At 43.0% G+C, this 13,598-nt stretch overlaps 1 protein-coding gene across 4 annotated transcripts in view; it reads left to right on the top strand.

Annotated features, from left to right (window-relative positions):
• The first annotated feature begins 3,180 nt into the window (after nucleotides 1–3,180).
• Nucleotides 3,181–13,598, top strand: part of greb1 (growth regulating estrogen receptor binding 1) — a 65,875-nt gene continuing 55,457 nt past the window's right edge. For all 4 annotated transcript variants that reach the window (XM_036962794.1, XM_036962796.1, XM_036962795.1 and 1 more), the window contains exon 1: nucleotides 3,181–3,392. In XM_036962794.1, coding sequence (XP_036818689.1) covers nucleotides 3,331–3,392 — 62 coding nt within the window. In that variant the 5' untranslated portion in view covers nucleotides 3,181–3,330. The remainder of the gene's footprint in view (nucleotides 3,393–13,598) is intronic.

The following is a 13,598-nucleotide window of genomic DNA, read 5'->3' as shown; positions in this document are numbered from 1 at the left end:
GGTGATCCTAACTGACCTAAGACAGGGATTTTTTACTAGGATTAAATGTCAGGTATTGTGAAAAACTGAGTTTAAATGTATTTGGCTAAGGTGTATGTAAACTTCTGACTTCAACTGTATATGTACATATTCTTATTAATCTCTTTACATTTGTGTGTATAAGGTAGTCGTTGTGTATTTGTTAGATTACTTGTTAGATATTACTGCACTGTCGGAACTAGAAGCACAAGCATTTCGTTACACTCTCATTAACATCTGCTAACCATGTGTATGTGAGCAATACAATTTGATTTGATTTGGTATCGCTGTTATTTTACACTATTAATGGTGAATCATGGATCATTTGTCAACAGTTTCTGTAAATTATGTTTGGAAGCATTTCTATGTTAAAGATTAAAAAATAATTTGGTGCATTTCCCCCCATATTCCTTCTAGTTCGCTTAACTTAAAAATATATATTACACTTGATCTTTTTTGAATAAGTTCCTCCATTTCTTATTGTTTTTCCTCTTACTTATTCTGTGCCTCTATGTAAAATTTTTTTTTTATTGCTATCTATCTGTACCTGTCTAAGAACCAAACTATCCGCCTCCTGTTTCTGCCTCTGGGTCATATCCTAAGTCGTGATAGTACGAACTGGCCCTGACTGACCCAGCAGACTAGGACCTTTTGATCATGCTGTGGAGATGTTTTTCAGCGGCAGGGACTGGGAGACTAGTCAGGATCGAGGGAAAGGTTAACGGAGCAAAGTATGTATAGATCCTTGATGAAAACCTGCTCCAGAGCACTCAGGATCTGAAAATAAATGAATTCTCTAGCTTAAATTGACAGATTTTTATGGGGATTGTTGTATTGTGCTAATTAGAAATCGTTGGGGCGCGGACCTCGACTCTAGGGGTTAAGTGCCAAATAAAGTATCTGGGTTGATCGTAACAGTGTTCGACGACTTGATCTTAAATCGGATATAAATCCCCTCCTGACAGGGGGGAATGGATGCTTGTTTCGTGCAACAGGGAGTGGCAATTGAATGCAAGCGTTAAGGGTGTCACACTGCTTTCTTAGCAAGTACCACTTCCTCCTGAATCGTCCCATACATGGCCCGAACTCAGGACCTCTGCATTACTAGCACGCGTGACCACCCTCCTGAAGTGTCTTACCAGTCAGTGACATTTTGAAAAGCTAGGTATCTGTTGGCACAAGTGGGGACACTTCAGGCTGAGGACAACATTTCACACATCCCCATGTGCTACATTCACTTCTCAAATTTACTCAACAGCGACCCCAGCATTGAGCTGAACGCAACTGTCGATCCGAGTCACCTGGCACCACTCTGAAGGACATCACGCTGCTTGCTTAGCGAGTACCACTTCCTCCAAATTTGACCCATACCCGGCGCAAACTCTGGACCTCTGCCTTGTTATCACGTATGACTGCTCTCCTGGAGCATCTTAGCAGTCAGTGCCATGTGAAAAGCTAGCCATGTGCTGGCACAAATGGGGACACTTCAGGCTGAGGAGTAAGTTTCATACTTACATGTGTTACACAAGATTCAAAACATGTTTATATAGTCTGCCTGTCTATGGGTAAGAGGGTTGATGTGTTATGCTCGACCCACTCAGTTTTACACCACAAAACACCAGAAAATTGCCAAAAAGAGTAGAACCAGCTCACCTACTTTTACACTTTTGATTTGGCTATTAGTTGGGGGGACAGGAGCAGTTTCACCGTATGAAAATGAGAGTTTAGTTCACAGTGTTGACCATAAAATGAGGGACAGGTTGTTGTTTTTCCTTCAAATGAATCCCTAATCACATGAAGTATATAATAATCTCCAACTATGACTTTGTCAAAGCAACAACATAACTATAGCTTCACAATGATGGTGGAAACATGGAGACACTGTGGGGTTAATTGTGTTAAAATCTTCAGAGAAGGCACAGAGGGGAATTTCAAAAGGCAGATTTTTTTTACACTTTAACAATTCTTTATTCACATAACAAATCGGATTCATTAAAACATATTGATGAAAGATGGTTAGGCTGTTTGAGAAGGTTCGAGTCCTAAGCAACCTGCAAACACATTGTTTGAAGTACAATAGACCAACATAGCTACTCTAGTAGGTCAAAGCTGTGTGCTTAGAAAACCTTGGTAGAGCATGGGTGGAGTAGGCATTGTGTTGCTCATGAATTTTCCAATGTCTAGTTCTCACTAAAAAAGTAGTTTTTTTGTTTTTAATATGTTAATAGACCAATAACAAAGAGAGTTTGCCTTCCTCTCTGCCTATAACAGCTAGTTTTCAGGTTACACATCCCTCCCATTAGGCCCCTATTTCAGACCACTCCATGACAGTCCTAGCAAAATTATTGCTTGAGAAATTGCATTTTGCCAAAAAGCTATTTTTTCCCCTTTCAAAACAATCCCAGTAAGGTACTTAATTGTTACCCAGAAATGATTTGATATTGAGATAGAAATGCCTGCTTTGGACCATCAATTCTGTTTAAAATTAAAATGGTGGGAAAAAACAACGCAAAAACGGTTTGATCGAGATTCAAAACATTTCATTTTGCTGTTTTATTTTATTGGCCTTTATTGAATAGAAATAGTTATATTCGATTGCAGATCGTGCTGTTAAAGCCTATGTGGGCCGACATGTATGAGTTGGTGCTGTAGTTCCGACTGACATCCAGCAGATGGAGGGAGCGCATCACACAGAGAAATTACCACCTACTACTAACAACAGGTGAGTGAGAGGTAAACGAAACATTATTATGGTACCCATATGGTTTGCATCTACCCCTTCGCCTCTGACTATGACAGTAACATGGGCTAGGCTATTGCATAGGTTAGCCTACCTCATAATTTTCCAGAATGTAGCCCATAATTAGCTTCTTATTGAATATCTACAAAAATATGTTAGTCAACAAGCACACTTTAACATAACATATAACATAGGCGTAAATGTAGCCTATATATTGTAAATAAGTATATGGTGCATGCGTTGAGTTCGTTATAGACTATTTCCGTGAATCGTTCTGTGCATTTATTAGACTGAAATCTTGCCTTCAAAAAATCTTACTTGATTCAAAGTGGTTTAGTCCAGATTACGAATGGCTCCTGTCTTGGAAGATACCACTGTCCGTGTGAAAGGGGGATGGACATTTCATTCAGGGGATCAGGGGATGAGAAGCGTCTCCCAGTTTCCCTCGGAGTTTATCTCGCTGACCAGATTTCTCTCGCCTGGTACTTGGTTTACTGACCAGACGACCGCCGTACTGACCAGGTGACCGCCGCGCGTACGGCTACTGGCGGAGAAATGGACCTAATAATTTAATGCTATCGCAACAAGTCGCTATTGTAACATTTTTTGACCAGCCTATAAATTTAATTCACAGGTAAGTTGACTTGATCTATTATTAGTGTTGATGTTGAACACGTCGATTCGCGTTACGAATGCGGGTGTTCTCTGACTCCCGTTTGTGGCTGCCAGTACACAAGGTCCTTGTTTATCTCCTAGACTGTTCTCATAGCCAGAGTCTTGTATCTCCATCATTGTTCTATGGACAGAGTTGTTGCTGCCAGTAATATAATCAGTACAGTAACAGGGAGATTAGGTATGTTTTCATCATGCTAGGAAGCGAACCATCCAGTTACGTGAGAATATTAGGTGCCAAAGAAAGTAGGACGCTTTGAATCCTCGAGAGATTTACCAAGTAAATGTTTCTGTGCTTAGATCAGCACATCATCGGTGTTTGTTCTAGTGTTTGTTGTTGGTGTTTTTCGGTCATTCCAAAATGGTCAGTCTGGAGTGGACACACTTTTCTGGTGGGTTACGGCTACCCTCTCGGATCCCGGTAAAGACTGGGTTGTGTTTGATGGTTTTGTCTATTTGTTTGTTTTTTTAAACTCACTTTACCATGGGCTGTGTCGCAGACAGCCTACACTATTAGAAGGAAAGGTGTCTGGAATAACCTTTTGGGTCGCCACACCAGCGGAACCTTTCTAGTTCAAGAAAGTTCCTTGATTAACGCCTCTGAAAAGGGTCTTCGGGGACCCGTGTGGAAAGGTTAAAACCGGAACCTTTTTGTGATGGGAAGGGTTACATTTTGAACCTTTTTAATAACATATTGTAGAGCCTTTCAGATTGGACTCGTGGCTTATTGGAGGCATGGCTTTCAGATTGTCCTTTTTGGACACCGTTAGTGTAAATGTCATTACGGTTCGTGTTAAGTTTGTACACAGCAAATAAAAAATGTCCTTGGAATATTGATAGCATTTTACATATTATTATTATTCCCCAACTTTTTATCTTGTCTCATCACTGAAACTCCTCAACAGGCTCGGGAGAAGCGAAGGTGGAGTCATGCATCCTCCGAAACATGACCCGCCTAACCTAACCGCGCTCCTTAAATAACACCCGTCAGCTTAACCCGGAACCACTGTTCAACTGGCGACCGGGGTCAGCACGCAGGCACTAGAGTGCGATGAGCCAAGTAAAGAACCTCTGCAACCCGGACTACGCTGGGCCAATTGTGTGTCATTCTATGAGACTCCCGGCCACGGCCAGTTGTGACACAGCCAGGGAATTAACCCGGGTCTGTAGTAACGCCTCTAGCACTCCGATGCAGTGCCTTTAGACTGCTGCGCCACTCGGCAGGCCCTTCATTTTAGCCTCCGACACAAAGTCTCCAACACTCTACTCAGCAAACTGGATGTAGTCTATCACAGTGCCATCCGTTTTGTCACCAAAGCCCCATCTACTACCCACCACTGTGACCTGTATGCTCTCGTTGGCTGGTCCTCTCTACATATTCGTCGCCAAACCCACTGGCTCCAGGTCATCTATAAGTCTTTGCTAGGTAAAGCTCCGCCCTATCTCAGCTCACTGGTCACCATAGCAGCACCCACCCGTAGCACGTGCTCCAGCAGGTATATTTCACTGGTCATTCCCAAAGCCAACACTTACTTTGGCCGCCTTTCCTTCCTGTTCTCTGCTGCCAATGACTGGAACGAATTGAAAAAAATCACTGAAGTCAGAGACTTATATCTCCCTCACTAACTTTAAGCGTCAGCTGTCAGAGCAGCTTACCGATCGCTGCAGCTGTACACAGCCCATCTGTAAATAGCCCATCCAACCAACTACCTACCTCATCCCCATATTTGTTTTTGTATTGTATTATTGACTGTACGTTTGTTTATCCCATGTGTAACTCTGTGTTGTTGTTTGTGTTGCACTGCTTTGCTTTATCTCTGCCAGGTCGCAGTTGTAAATGAGAACTTGTTCTCAACTGGCCTACAAGGTTAAATAATGGTGAAATAAAAAAGAAGTCAAATACATTTTCACATATTCTAAGAAAATATTCATAATATTAACATGTCTGATGACATATAGTAAATAAGGTGAGGTAACACCTTATGTGGATAGTCCATCTGTAGATGCTCTACAGACTATCAGTAACAGTTCAACTATCTACTAACCCTAGCTCTAACCCTAAATTTAACCCTTACCCTAACCTATACCCTTATTCTAAACTTAACCCTAACCATAGCAAACAGTTGCTTATAAACAGATAGTTTGTTGATATTATGACCATCGGCAGAGCATCTACAGATAGAAAGTCCAGACTATCCAAAAACAAAGTCCTAAAGTGGTAACTATTCCAACATTGGGATTTGAATGGGCTCCTGAGGTACTCATACACCTCTGTTAGCCTCACTGAAGCTACAAGACTGTCAGTGTTCAATCTTAACATGTGATAACAATACAACAGAACACATGAATGGGAATGACATTTACGCTCACTGGTGGTGGAAACAAAACCGATCTTAAAACTGCGCCCCTACTAAAGCCACGCCTCCACTCCAGGGTTCCTCCAGGGTTCCTCGAGTCACCAGTCATTTTACGAGCGCAGGATGAGACAGAGCTTTTGTGAGATAGTGGTAGAATTGTAATAGTCTAGCAGTCATTATGTATTTTTCAGGCCCTTTGTATGAGTGTCACTGGGGCGCAACGAGTCCTATTTACACTAGAGATTACAAACCCTCATTGGGGGATGGGACGGAGAGAGAGAGAGTAGGAAAATGGAGGGAGGGGACAAGATGGTACGAAAGGGAAGAGAGAGGACGGGGAGAGAAGAGGCAGTGAAAAGAGAGCAAGAAGACAGTTGGAGAGAAAGAGAAAGGGGGAAGAAAGACCAGAGAAAGTTTGAGTCTGAGAGAGGGAGATAGCAAGGAAGCAATGTACCATTCTAGGACTAATGAGCTGTAGCAAAGATTCCGTGACCTGGTAATTACATAGTAAGTATCATTACGGTTTGATTTCTTTCAAGATACAAACAGGTAGCTCAGAGAGAGAGAGTTGCCTCAGAGCTTTTCCCGGGATTCCTTGTCTTATATTCTCTATTCCATATCCATACCCACCCCGGGCAGCTTGTGTCCCTGGATAGGCACATTGATCCATGTAGCTATTGAGGAGATGGTGAAAGACAGTGTTTATTTACAGTCATTGATCAGTAAAGTTGTAGCATCTGCTAAACTGGACTCCCATTCCCATCGCACTGAGGGGTTGGCTTCAGAGCATTCAGCTCCGTTTCAAAGAACTGCCTGCTGCCACATTCACCATTCACACTGCTGACACCTCTCTCGCTCAACAACAAAAAAAACACACACGCGCACGTGCACACACAAACACACAAAGAAACACACGCACGCACGCACACACACACACACACACACACACACACACAAAGAAACACACAGAGGGAGCAGCTCTGAATGCATCTGGCTGTGCCGGTAATGTGGTCCTGTAGTGAGAGGTTAGGACTTTGTGTGTGTGTGTGTGTGTGTGTCAGTGAGCGTGCAGGGGTTAGAGGTTAGAGGCCTGAAGAGAATGGGTTGGTGGTATGTGGGCCAGTCCTGAGAGAACAACCACTGGCTATCTTTCTGACCCTTGACCTTCTACCCATGACCCCTGGAAGAGGCCCTTTGTATCCACTGAGCCGACAGGACAGCAGAGCGTACGTGCACGTGCATGTGTGGTGTGTGCGTACGTGCATGCATACTCGTGTGTGTGTGTGTGTGTGTGTGTGTGTGTGTGTGGAGGGGTTTTGGGGTCCCATCAAAGCCCTGCCCAAACATTGTTATCTGGACTCACCCTTTGACCTCTTGTCTTGAGATGAACCTTGTGGGAGGTCTTTGTGTGTGTGTGTATGTGTGTAATGTAGGCCCTGCTCTCCCCCTGTAGATGGATAATGTTTGTGTTTGCTCTTCTGAAATTCTCCCTCCCACACCACCAGTCAGATAGCGCTGGTTTACTGGGTGTCTAAATAAACACACACGCACACACACACGCACACACACACACACACACACATGTTCTTCTATTCTTGTGGTGACCTAAAATGTATTTCCCTTAAAAATCCTAACCTCTATCCTTAAACCTAACCCTAAACCTAACTCCTAACCCTAAACCTAACCACTAACCCCTCACCCTAACCCTAATTCTTACCCTAACCTTAATTCTAACCCTAAACCTAACCCCTTACCCTAACCATAATTCTTACCCTAACCATAATTCTTACCCTAACCATAATTCTTACCCTAACCCTAATTCTTACCCTAACCCTAATTCTTACCCTAATCCTAATTCTTACCCTAATCCTAATTCTTACCCTAACCATAATTCTTACCCTAATCCTAATTCTTACCCTAACCCTAATTCTTACCCTAATCCTAATTCTTACCCTAATCCTAATTCTTACCCTAACCATAATTCTTACCCTAACCCTAATTCTTACCCTAATCCTAATTCTTACCCTAATCCTAATTCTTACCCTAACCATAATTCTTACCCTAACCCTAATTCTTACCCTAACCATAATTCTTACCCTAACCCTAACCCTAATTCTTACCCCTATTTTTTCCCCTTGTTTTACTATCCTTGGGGAGACTTTTGGGGATTTTAGGTCCCCACAAGGATAAAAGAACCAACCCCCCCCCCCCCCCCCCCCCCCCCCACACACACACACACCTCAGGGCTAAAAGCCTCTAATGCTCTTTTCCTCCTCCCCTCTGCTCTTTAGAGGGTCAATGAAAGTGCCTGGTCTCTGTGGTTGTTATGTGAGAACACTCACAGGACAGAGATCCCACCCTGGCCCGGTCTACTCTCATCTATATGCTGCATTCTTAGCCTTTATTTAAACCAGGATGTCCCATTGAGGGCATTGGATAACTCTTTTCCAAGGGACACCTGGGTCCATATCCACTAAGCAACTTACAGTAGGAGGGCTGATCTAGGATCTGTCCATATAATCTTATTCAGTCATAGACTGTTCTCTCTGCTATCGCACGGCAAGCATACCGGAGCACCAGGTCTAGGTCCAAAAGGCTCCTTAACAGCTTCTACCCCGAAACTATAAGACTGCTGGACAATTCATCAAACAGCCATCGGATTGTTTACATTGACTCCCCCCTCTTGTTTTTACACTGCTGCTACTCGCTGCTAATCAACTATTATCTTATTATCTGCATAGTCACTTTGCCCTTACCTACATGTACAAATGACCTCGACTAACCAGTACTCCCTGTATATAGCCTCGTTATAGTCATTTTATTGTGTTACTTTTCATTACAATTTTTACTGTAGTTTATTTAGTCGTTTAAAAAAAATATATTTCTTGAACTGCATTGTTGGTTAAGGGCTTGTAAAGGAAGCATTTCACGTCAAAGTCGACACCTGTTGTATTTGGTGCATGTGACAAATAACAATTGATTTGATTCGATTCATAATGATCTAAAAAGGCTAAACTGATTCTAGATCAGCACTATTCTAAGACACTATCTGGATACGGGCCCTGACCAAGAAAGCAGCTCTAGTATAAAACAGAACCTGTCGTAGCAAAGGCAGTACAGTATGAAGCTATGGAGTAACTGCTTCTCCAATAGAAATCCCCGATCACGCTTGTAGGCGTTATCAGCTGGCAGAAACACTTCATCGGCTCTAACGGTCGTGTCGCGACGAGCATGTGCAGGCCGTCAAAATGAAAGGCGCTCGCTCCTTTGATATAAAGTTGTTTTTGAGAAGAATGAAAACGTGTCAGTTTGTCACTTTTACGAAGTTGTAGAAATGACCACTTCAGCTACTTAACACATTGGCTTTGAATCTAGTTTTTTTTTGCCTTTTAGAATTTGAGAAAATGAACAACACATTTTTCACTTCTCCCAATTGACTTGCCGAACCCCAAACCCCGGTCTGGTCTGTCGAGTTTGCTTCACGACGCCTTCCTGGAAGTATCGCGATGTTGCGCCTCGTTTTTTTGGAAATCTCTGTGGGCACACTACTAGCCATCTAGCCAAAACACTGGGATCAGAGGCTGCGGTCAAGGAACAAGCAAGGAATAAGCCACATAGTTTTCCTCTTCATGTCTCTTTTTCTAGCAGCCTCTTAGTTGGTATTTTAGAATGCTCCTGGGGGGATATTTAAATGGGTTTACCATAGTAATACTTTTCAATACTAATTCCTTACAGTTTATGTGGCACAGAGGACCAACAACAGAACATACATTTGACTTTCTTATGTAATGGTAGCGAACCATTAAGAGTGCGACCCATGTTTTAACTGACTATGATTTTCACATCTACCGTAGAGAGGGTTTTATGACGGTCCATCAGTATTCAAGTCGCTACTTCTGATTGGCTGCACTTCTACTCTGGGATGTGAGGTTGAGATCAGTGGAAAAGCATCTTTTTGAGCGCTGTTTGACGTGGGGGGGGGGGGGGGGGGGGGGTGTAGAGGCTCCTAAATACAAGACTGAAGTGTGTGTGACAGAGAGTGGGGGGTGGGGGGAGGGGGTCATAAACAGACACAATAGTGCTGCTGCTCTCCCCTGGGAAAAGAAAGAAGGGGAAGAGAGGGAGGCGATGGGGAGGAGGGGGGATGAAAGAAAGTGCCACCTCCGTGTCAGGGGGTGAGGGAAGGAGGAGTGTGGGGTTTCTTAAGACCCCAAAGTGCCATCAGTGCACCTCTACTTTTATCTCCCTCTCTCCCTCGCTCTCCTCTCTTCCTCTCCTTTTAAAACCCCTCTATTCTGTGATTTTAGAGGTGTGATGATGACTTGTGTTGCTCTGGTCATTACGCTGTTTTGTCTTCCGTCTCTTCCTTTCCTCATAAACTGCATCAGTGTATTAACTGGCCCAGAAACTAGCATGTGTGTGTGTGTGTCTGTGTCTGTGTGTGTGTGTGTCTGTGTCTGTGTCTGTCACTGTTTGTACATGCATGTGTGTTTGTGTTTGTGTGTGTATAATCCGGGGATCATCAACAAGTGGCGATGGCCTCCCAAGTGGTGCAGCGGTTTAAGACACTGCATCGCAGTGCTAGAGGCATCAGTACAGACCCGGGTTTGATCCCGGGTTGTATCACAACCGGCCATGATTGGGAGTCCCATAGGGCGGCGCACAATTGGCACAGCATCGTCCAGGTTAGGGGAGGGTTTGGCTGGGGTAGGACGTCATTGTAAATAAGAATTTGTTCTTAACTGACTTGCCTAGTTAAATACAAGGTTAAATATAAAATTAAAACAAACTGGATTCAGCCACGAGCCAAATTATTCAAAAAAATTATTTGTAGACTGCAAATTGACAGAAAGATGCCCAAACATGAAATAATGTGACTAAACTAAAGAAAAAGGAACTACACTATGAAACAAATATAAAGTATATAAAGAATGATAGTAAAACGCTTTGGGGCACCTTAAATTAAATGTTAGGGAAAAAAGCCAACTCGGCTCCTTCATTCAATGACAAGCCACTGGGGTCTGACAATCTGGATGGAAAATTACTGAGGATAATAGCAGACGATATTGCCACATCTTCAATTTAAGCCTACTAGAGAGTGTGTGCCCTCAGGCCTGGAGGGAAGCTAAAGTCATTCCGCTAACCAAGAATAGTAAAGCCCCCTTTACTGTTCAAATAGCACACCGCTCAGCCTGTTACCAACCCTTAGTAAACTTCTGGAAAAAAATTGTGTTTGACCAGATACAATGCTATTTTACAGTAAACAAATGATCAACAGAATTTCAGCATGCTTATATGGAAGGACACTCAACAAACACAGCACTTACACAATTGACTAATCATTGGCTGAGAGAAATAGATTATACAATTATTGCGGGGGCTGTCTTGTTAGACTTCAGTACAGCTTTTGACATTATCGATCATAGTCTGCTGCTGGAAAAACGTATGTGTTATGGCTTTACACCCCCTGTTATAATGTGGATAAAGAGTTAGACAAGTAACAGAACACAGAGGGTGTTCTTTAATGGAATCCTCTCAATTATAATCCAGTTAGAATCAGGAATTCCTCAGGGTAGCTGTTTAGGCCCCTTGCTTCTTTCAATTTTTACTAACGACATGCCACTGACTTTGAGTAAAGCCAGAGTGTCTATGTATGCAGATGACTCACCACTATACACACCAGCTACTACAGTGACTGAAATGACTGCAACACTCAACAAAGAGCTGCGTTAGTTTCAGAGTAGGTGGCAAGGAATAAGTTGCCCTAAATATTTCTAAAACTAAAAGCATTGTATTTGGAACAAAACACTCACTAAACCCTTAACCTCAACTAAATATTGTAATAAATAATGTGGAAATTGAGCAAGTTGAGATGACTAAACTGCTTGGTGTAACCCTAGATTGTAAACTGTCATGGTCAAAACATATTGATGCAGTAGTAGCTAAGATGGGGAGAAGTCTGTCTATAATAAAGCGATGCTCTGCCTTCTTAACAGAACTATCAACTAGGAAGGTCCTACAGGCCCTAGTTTTGTCGCACCTTGACTACTGTTAACCCCGGTGTCCTGGCTAAAATCGCAATCTGGTCCTCAAACCATCACGGTCACCTAATAATCCCCAGTTTACAATTGGCTCATTCATCCCCCTCCTTTCCCCTGTAACTATTCCCCAGGTCGTTGCTGTAAATGATAATGTGTTCTCAGTCAACTTACCTGGTAAAATACCGGATAATTAAAAAATAAAGTTCAGTCGTGTAGTCAGGTGCCACAAAAAAGGACTTAGGAAAATTGCAATTGGCTCAGAACAGGGCAGTACGGCTGGCCCTTGGATGTACATAGAGAACTAATATTAATAATATGCATGTCAATCTCTCCTGGCTGAAAGTGGAGGAGAGATTGACTTCATCACTACTTTTATTTATGAGAGGTATTGATTGACATATTGACTAAACTACTGGCACACAGCTCAGACGCCCATGCATACCCCACAAGACATGCCACAAGAGGTCTCTTCACAGTCCCCAAGTCCAGAACAGACAATGGGAGGCACACAGTACTACATAGAACCATGACTACATGGAATTCTGTTCCACATCAAGTAACTGACGCAAGCAGTAAAATTAGATTTAAAAAACAGATCAAAAACACCTTATGGGACAGCGGGTACTGGGAAGCAACACAAACATTGGCACAGACACATGCATGCATACTAACACCTGTGAATGTATTCATAAAAATCAATAAATTCATAAAAAATCCTACAATGGGATTTTCAGATTTTTTTTTCTCATTTTGTCTGTCATAGTTGAAATGTACCTATGATGAAAATTACAGGCCTCTCTCATCTTTTTAAGTGGGAGAACGTGCACAATTGGTGGCTGACTAAATACTTTTTTTGCCCCACTGTATCTATATATTTAGAATTTTTGCTCAGAAAACATGGCCGCCAGTTGGGGGAACCCTGTTATAGTCTTTCATCTTGTGCTTTCCCCACACTATGCTCCATGACAAAACGAGGCAACAGTGTGCTTTAGGACCATGCGGACGCCTCCGATCGGTCTGGTAGGCTGTTTGTAGTGTTTATTCGACTGGATAAAAAAAAAAGAGGATAACAATATTGCCCCCCCCCCCCCCCCCCCCCCCCCCCGCAATAATAATATTGCGCCCTTGCATGGAACATTCCATTGATATCAATACAAGTGGTCCTTGTATTGATATCATAGGTTGCAAGTCCCAGGCACAACACTAGTTGAGAAACACTGATTTAGGCAGCAGTCTTGAAGATGATCTGAAGTAAGGATTGGCCCCTGACTGTCGTTGCTGTAAGAGTGAAAGGTAGGCTAGCGTTAGCCTTAGCAGTAGTAGCATTACTAGTTAGCATTGGTGGCTAGGGTGGATTCCTCTAGCAGTTGGTGGTCTGACTCGCCTTTCAGATAAAGGGCTAAAGAACAGTGCTGAGATGATGAGTGTCTGTTTTTGTGTGTGTGTGTGTGTGTGTGTGTGTGTGTGTGTGTGTGTGTGTGTGTGTGTGTGTGTGTGTGTGTGTGTGTGTGTGTGTGTGTGTGTGTGTGTGTGTGTGTGTGTGTGTGTGTAGGCCACATATGGACTGATCAGGGGGTTTAGAGTAGTGGGATTAGGTGGGATTGACCTAGTGTTGTGATGTGTGTTTTTCCGTCAGAAAGCCTGACTATTTAGAGAGCAGATTCACACTCAGTCACACTCACACGACTGTAATAGTGACTGACTGTGAGTGCTGGCCTTGCTGTGTTTACGCACGCTGCTGAGCTGAGCCACCTTTGTGTGTGTGTGGTG

This window comes from Oncorhynchus mykiss, chromosome 25 (assembly GCF_013265735.2).
Source record: "Oncorhynchus mykiss isolate Arlee chromosome 25, USDA_OmykA_1.1, whole genome shotgun sequence".
Taxonomy (NCBI): domain Eukaryota; kingdom Metazoa; phylum Chordata; class Actinopteri; order Salmoniformes; family Salmonidae; genus Oncorhynchus; species Oncorhynchus mykiss.
This window is presented reverse-complemented; position numbering and strand designations above follow the sequence as displayed.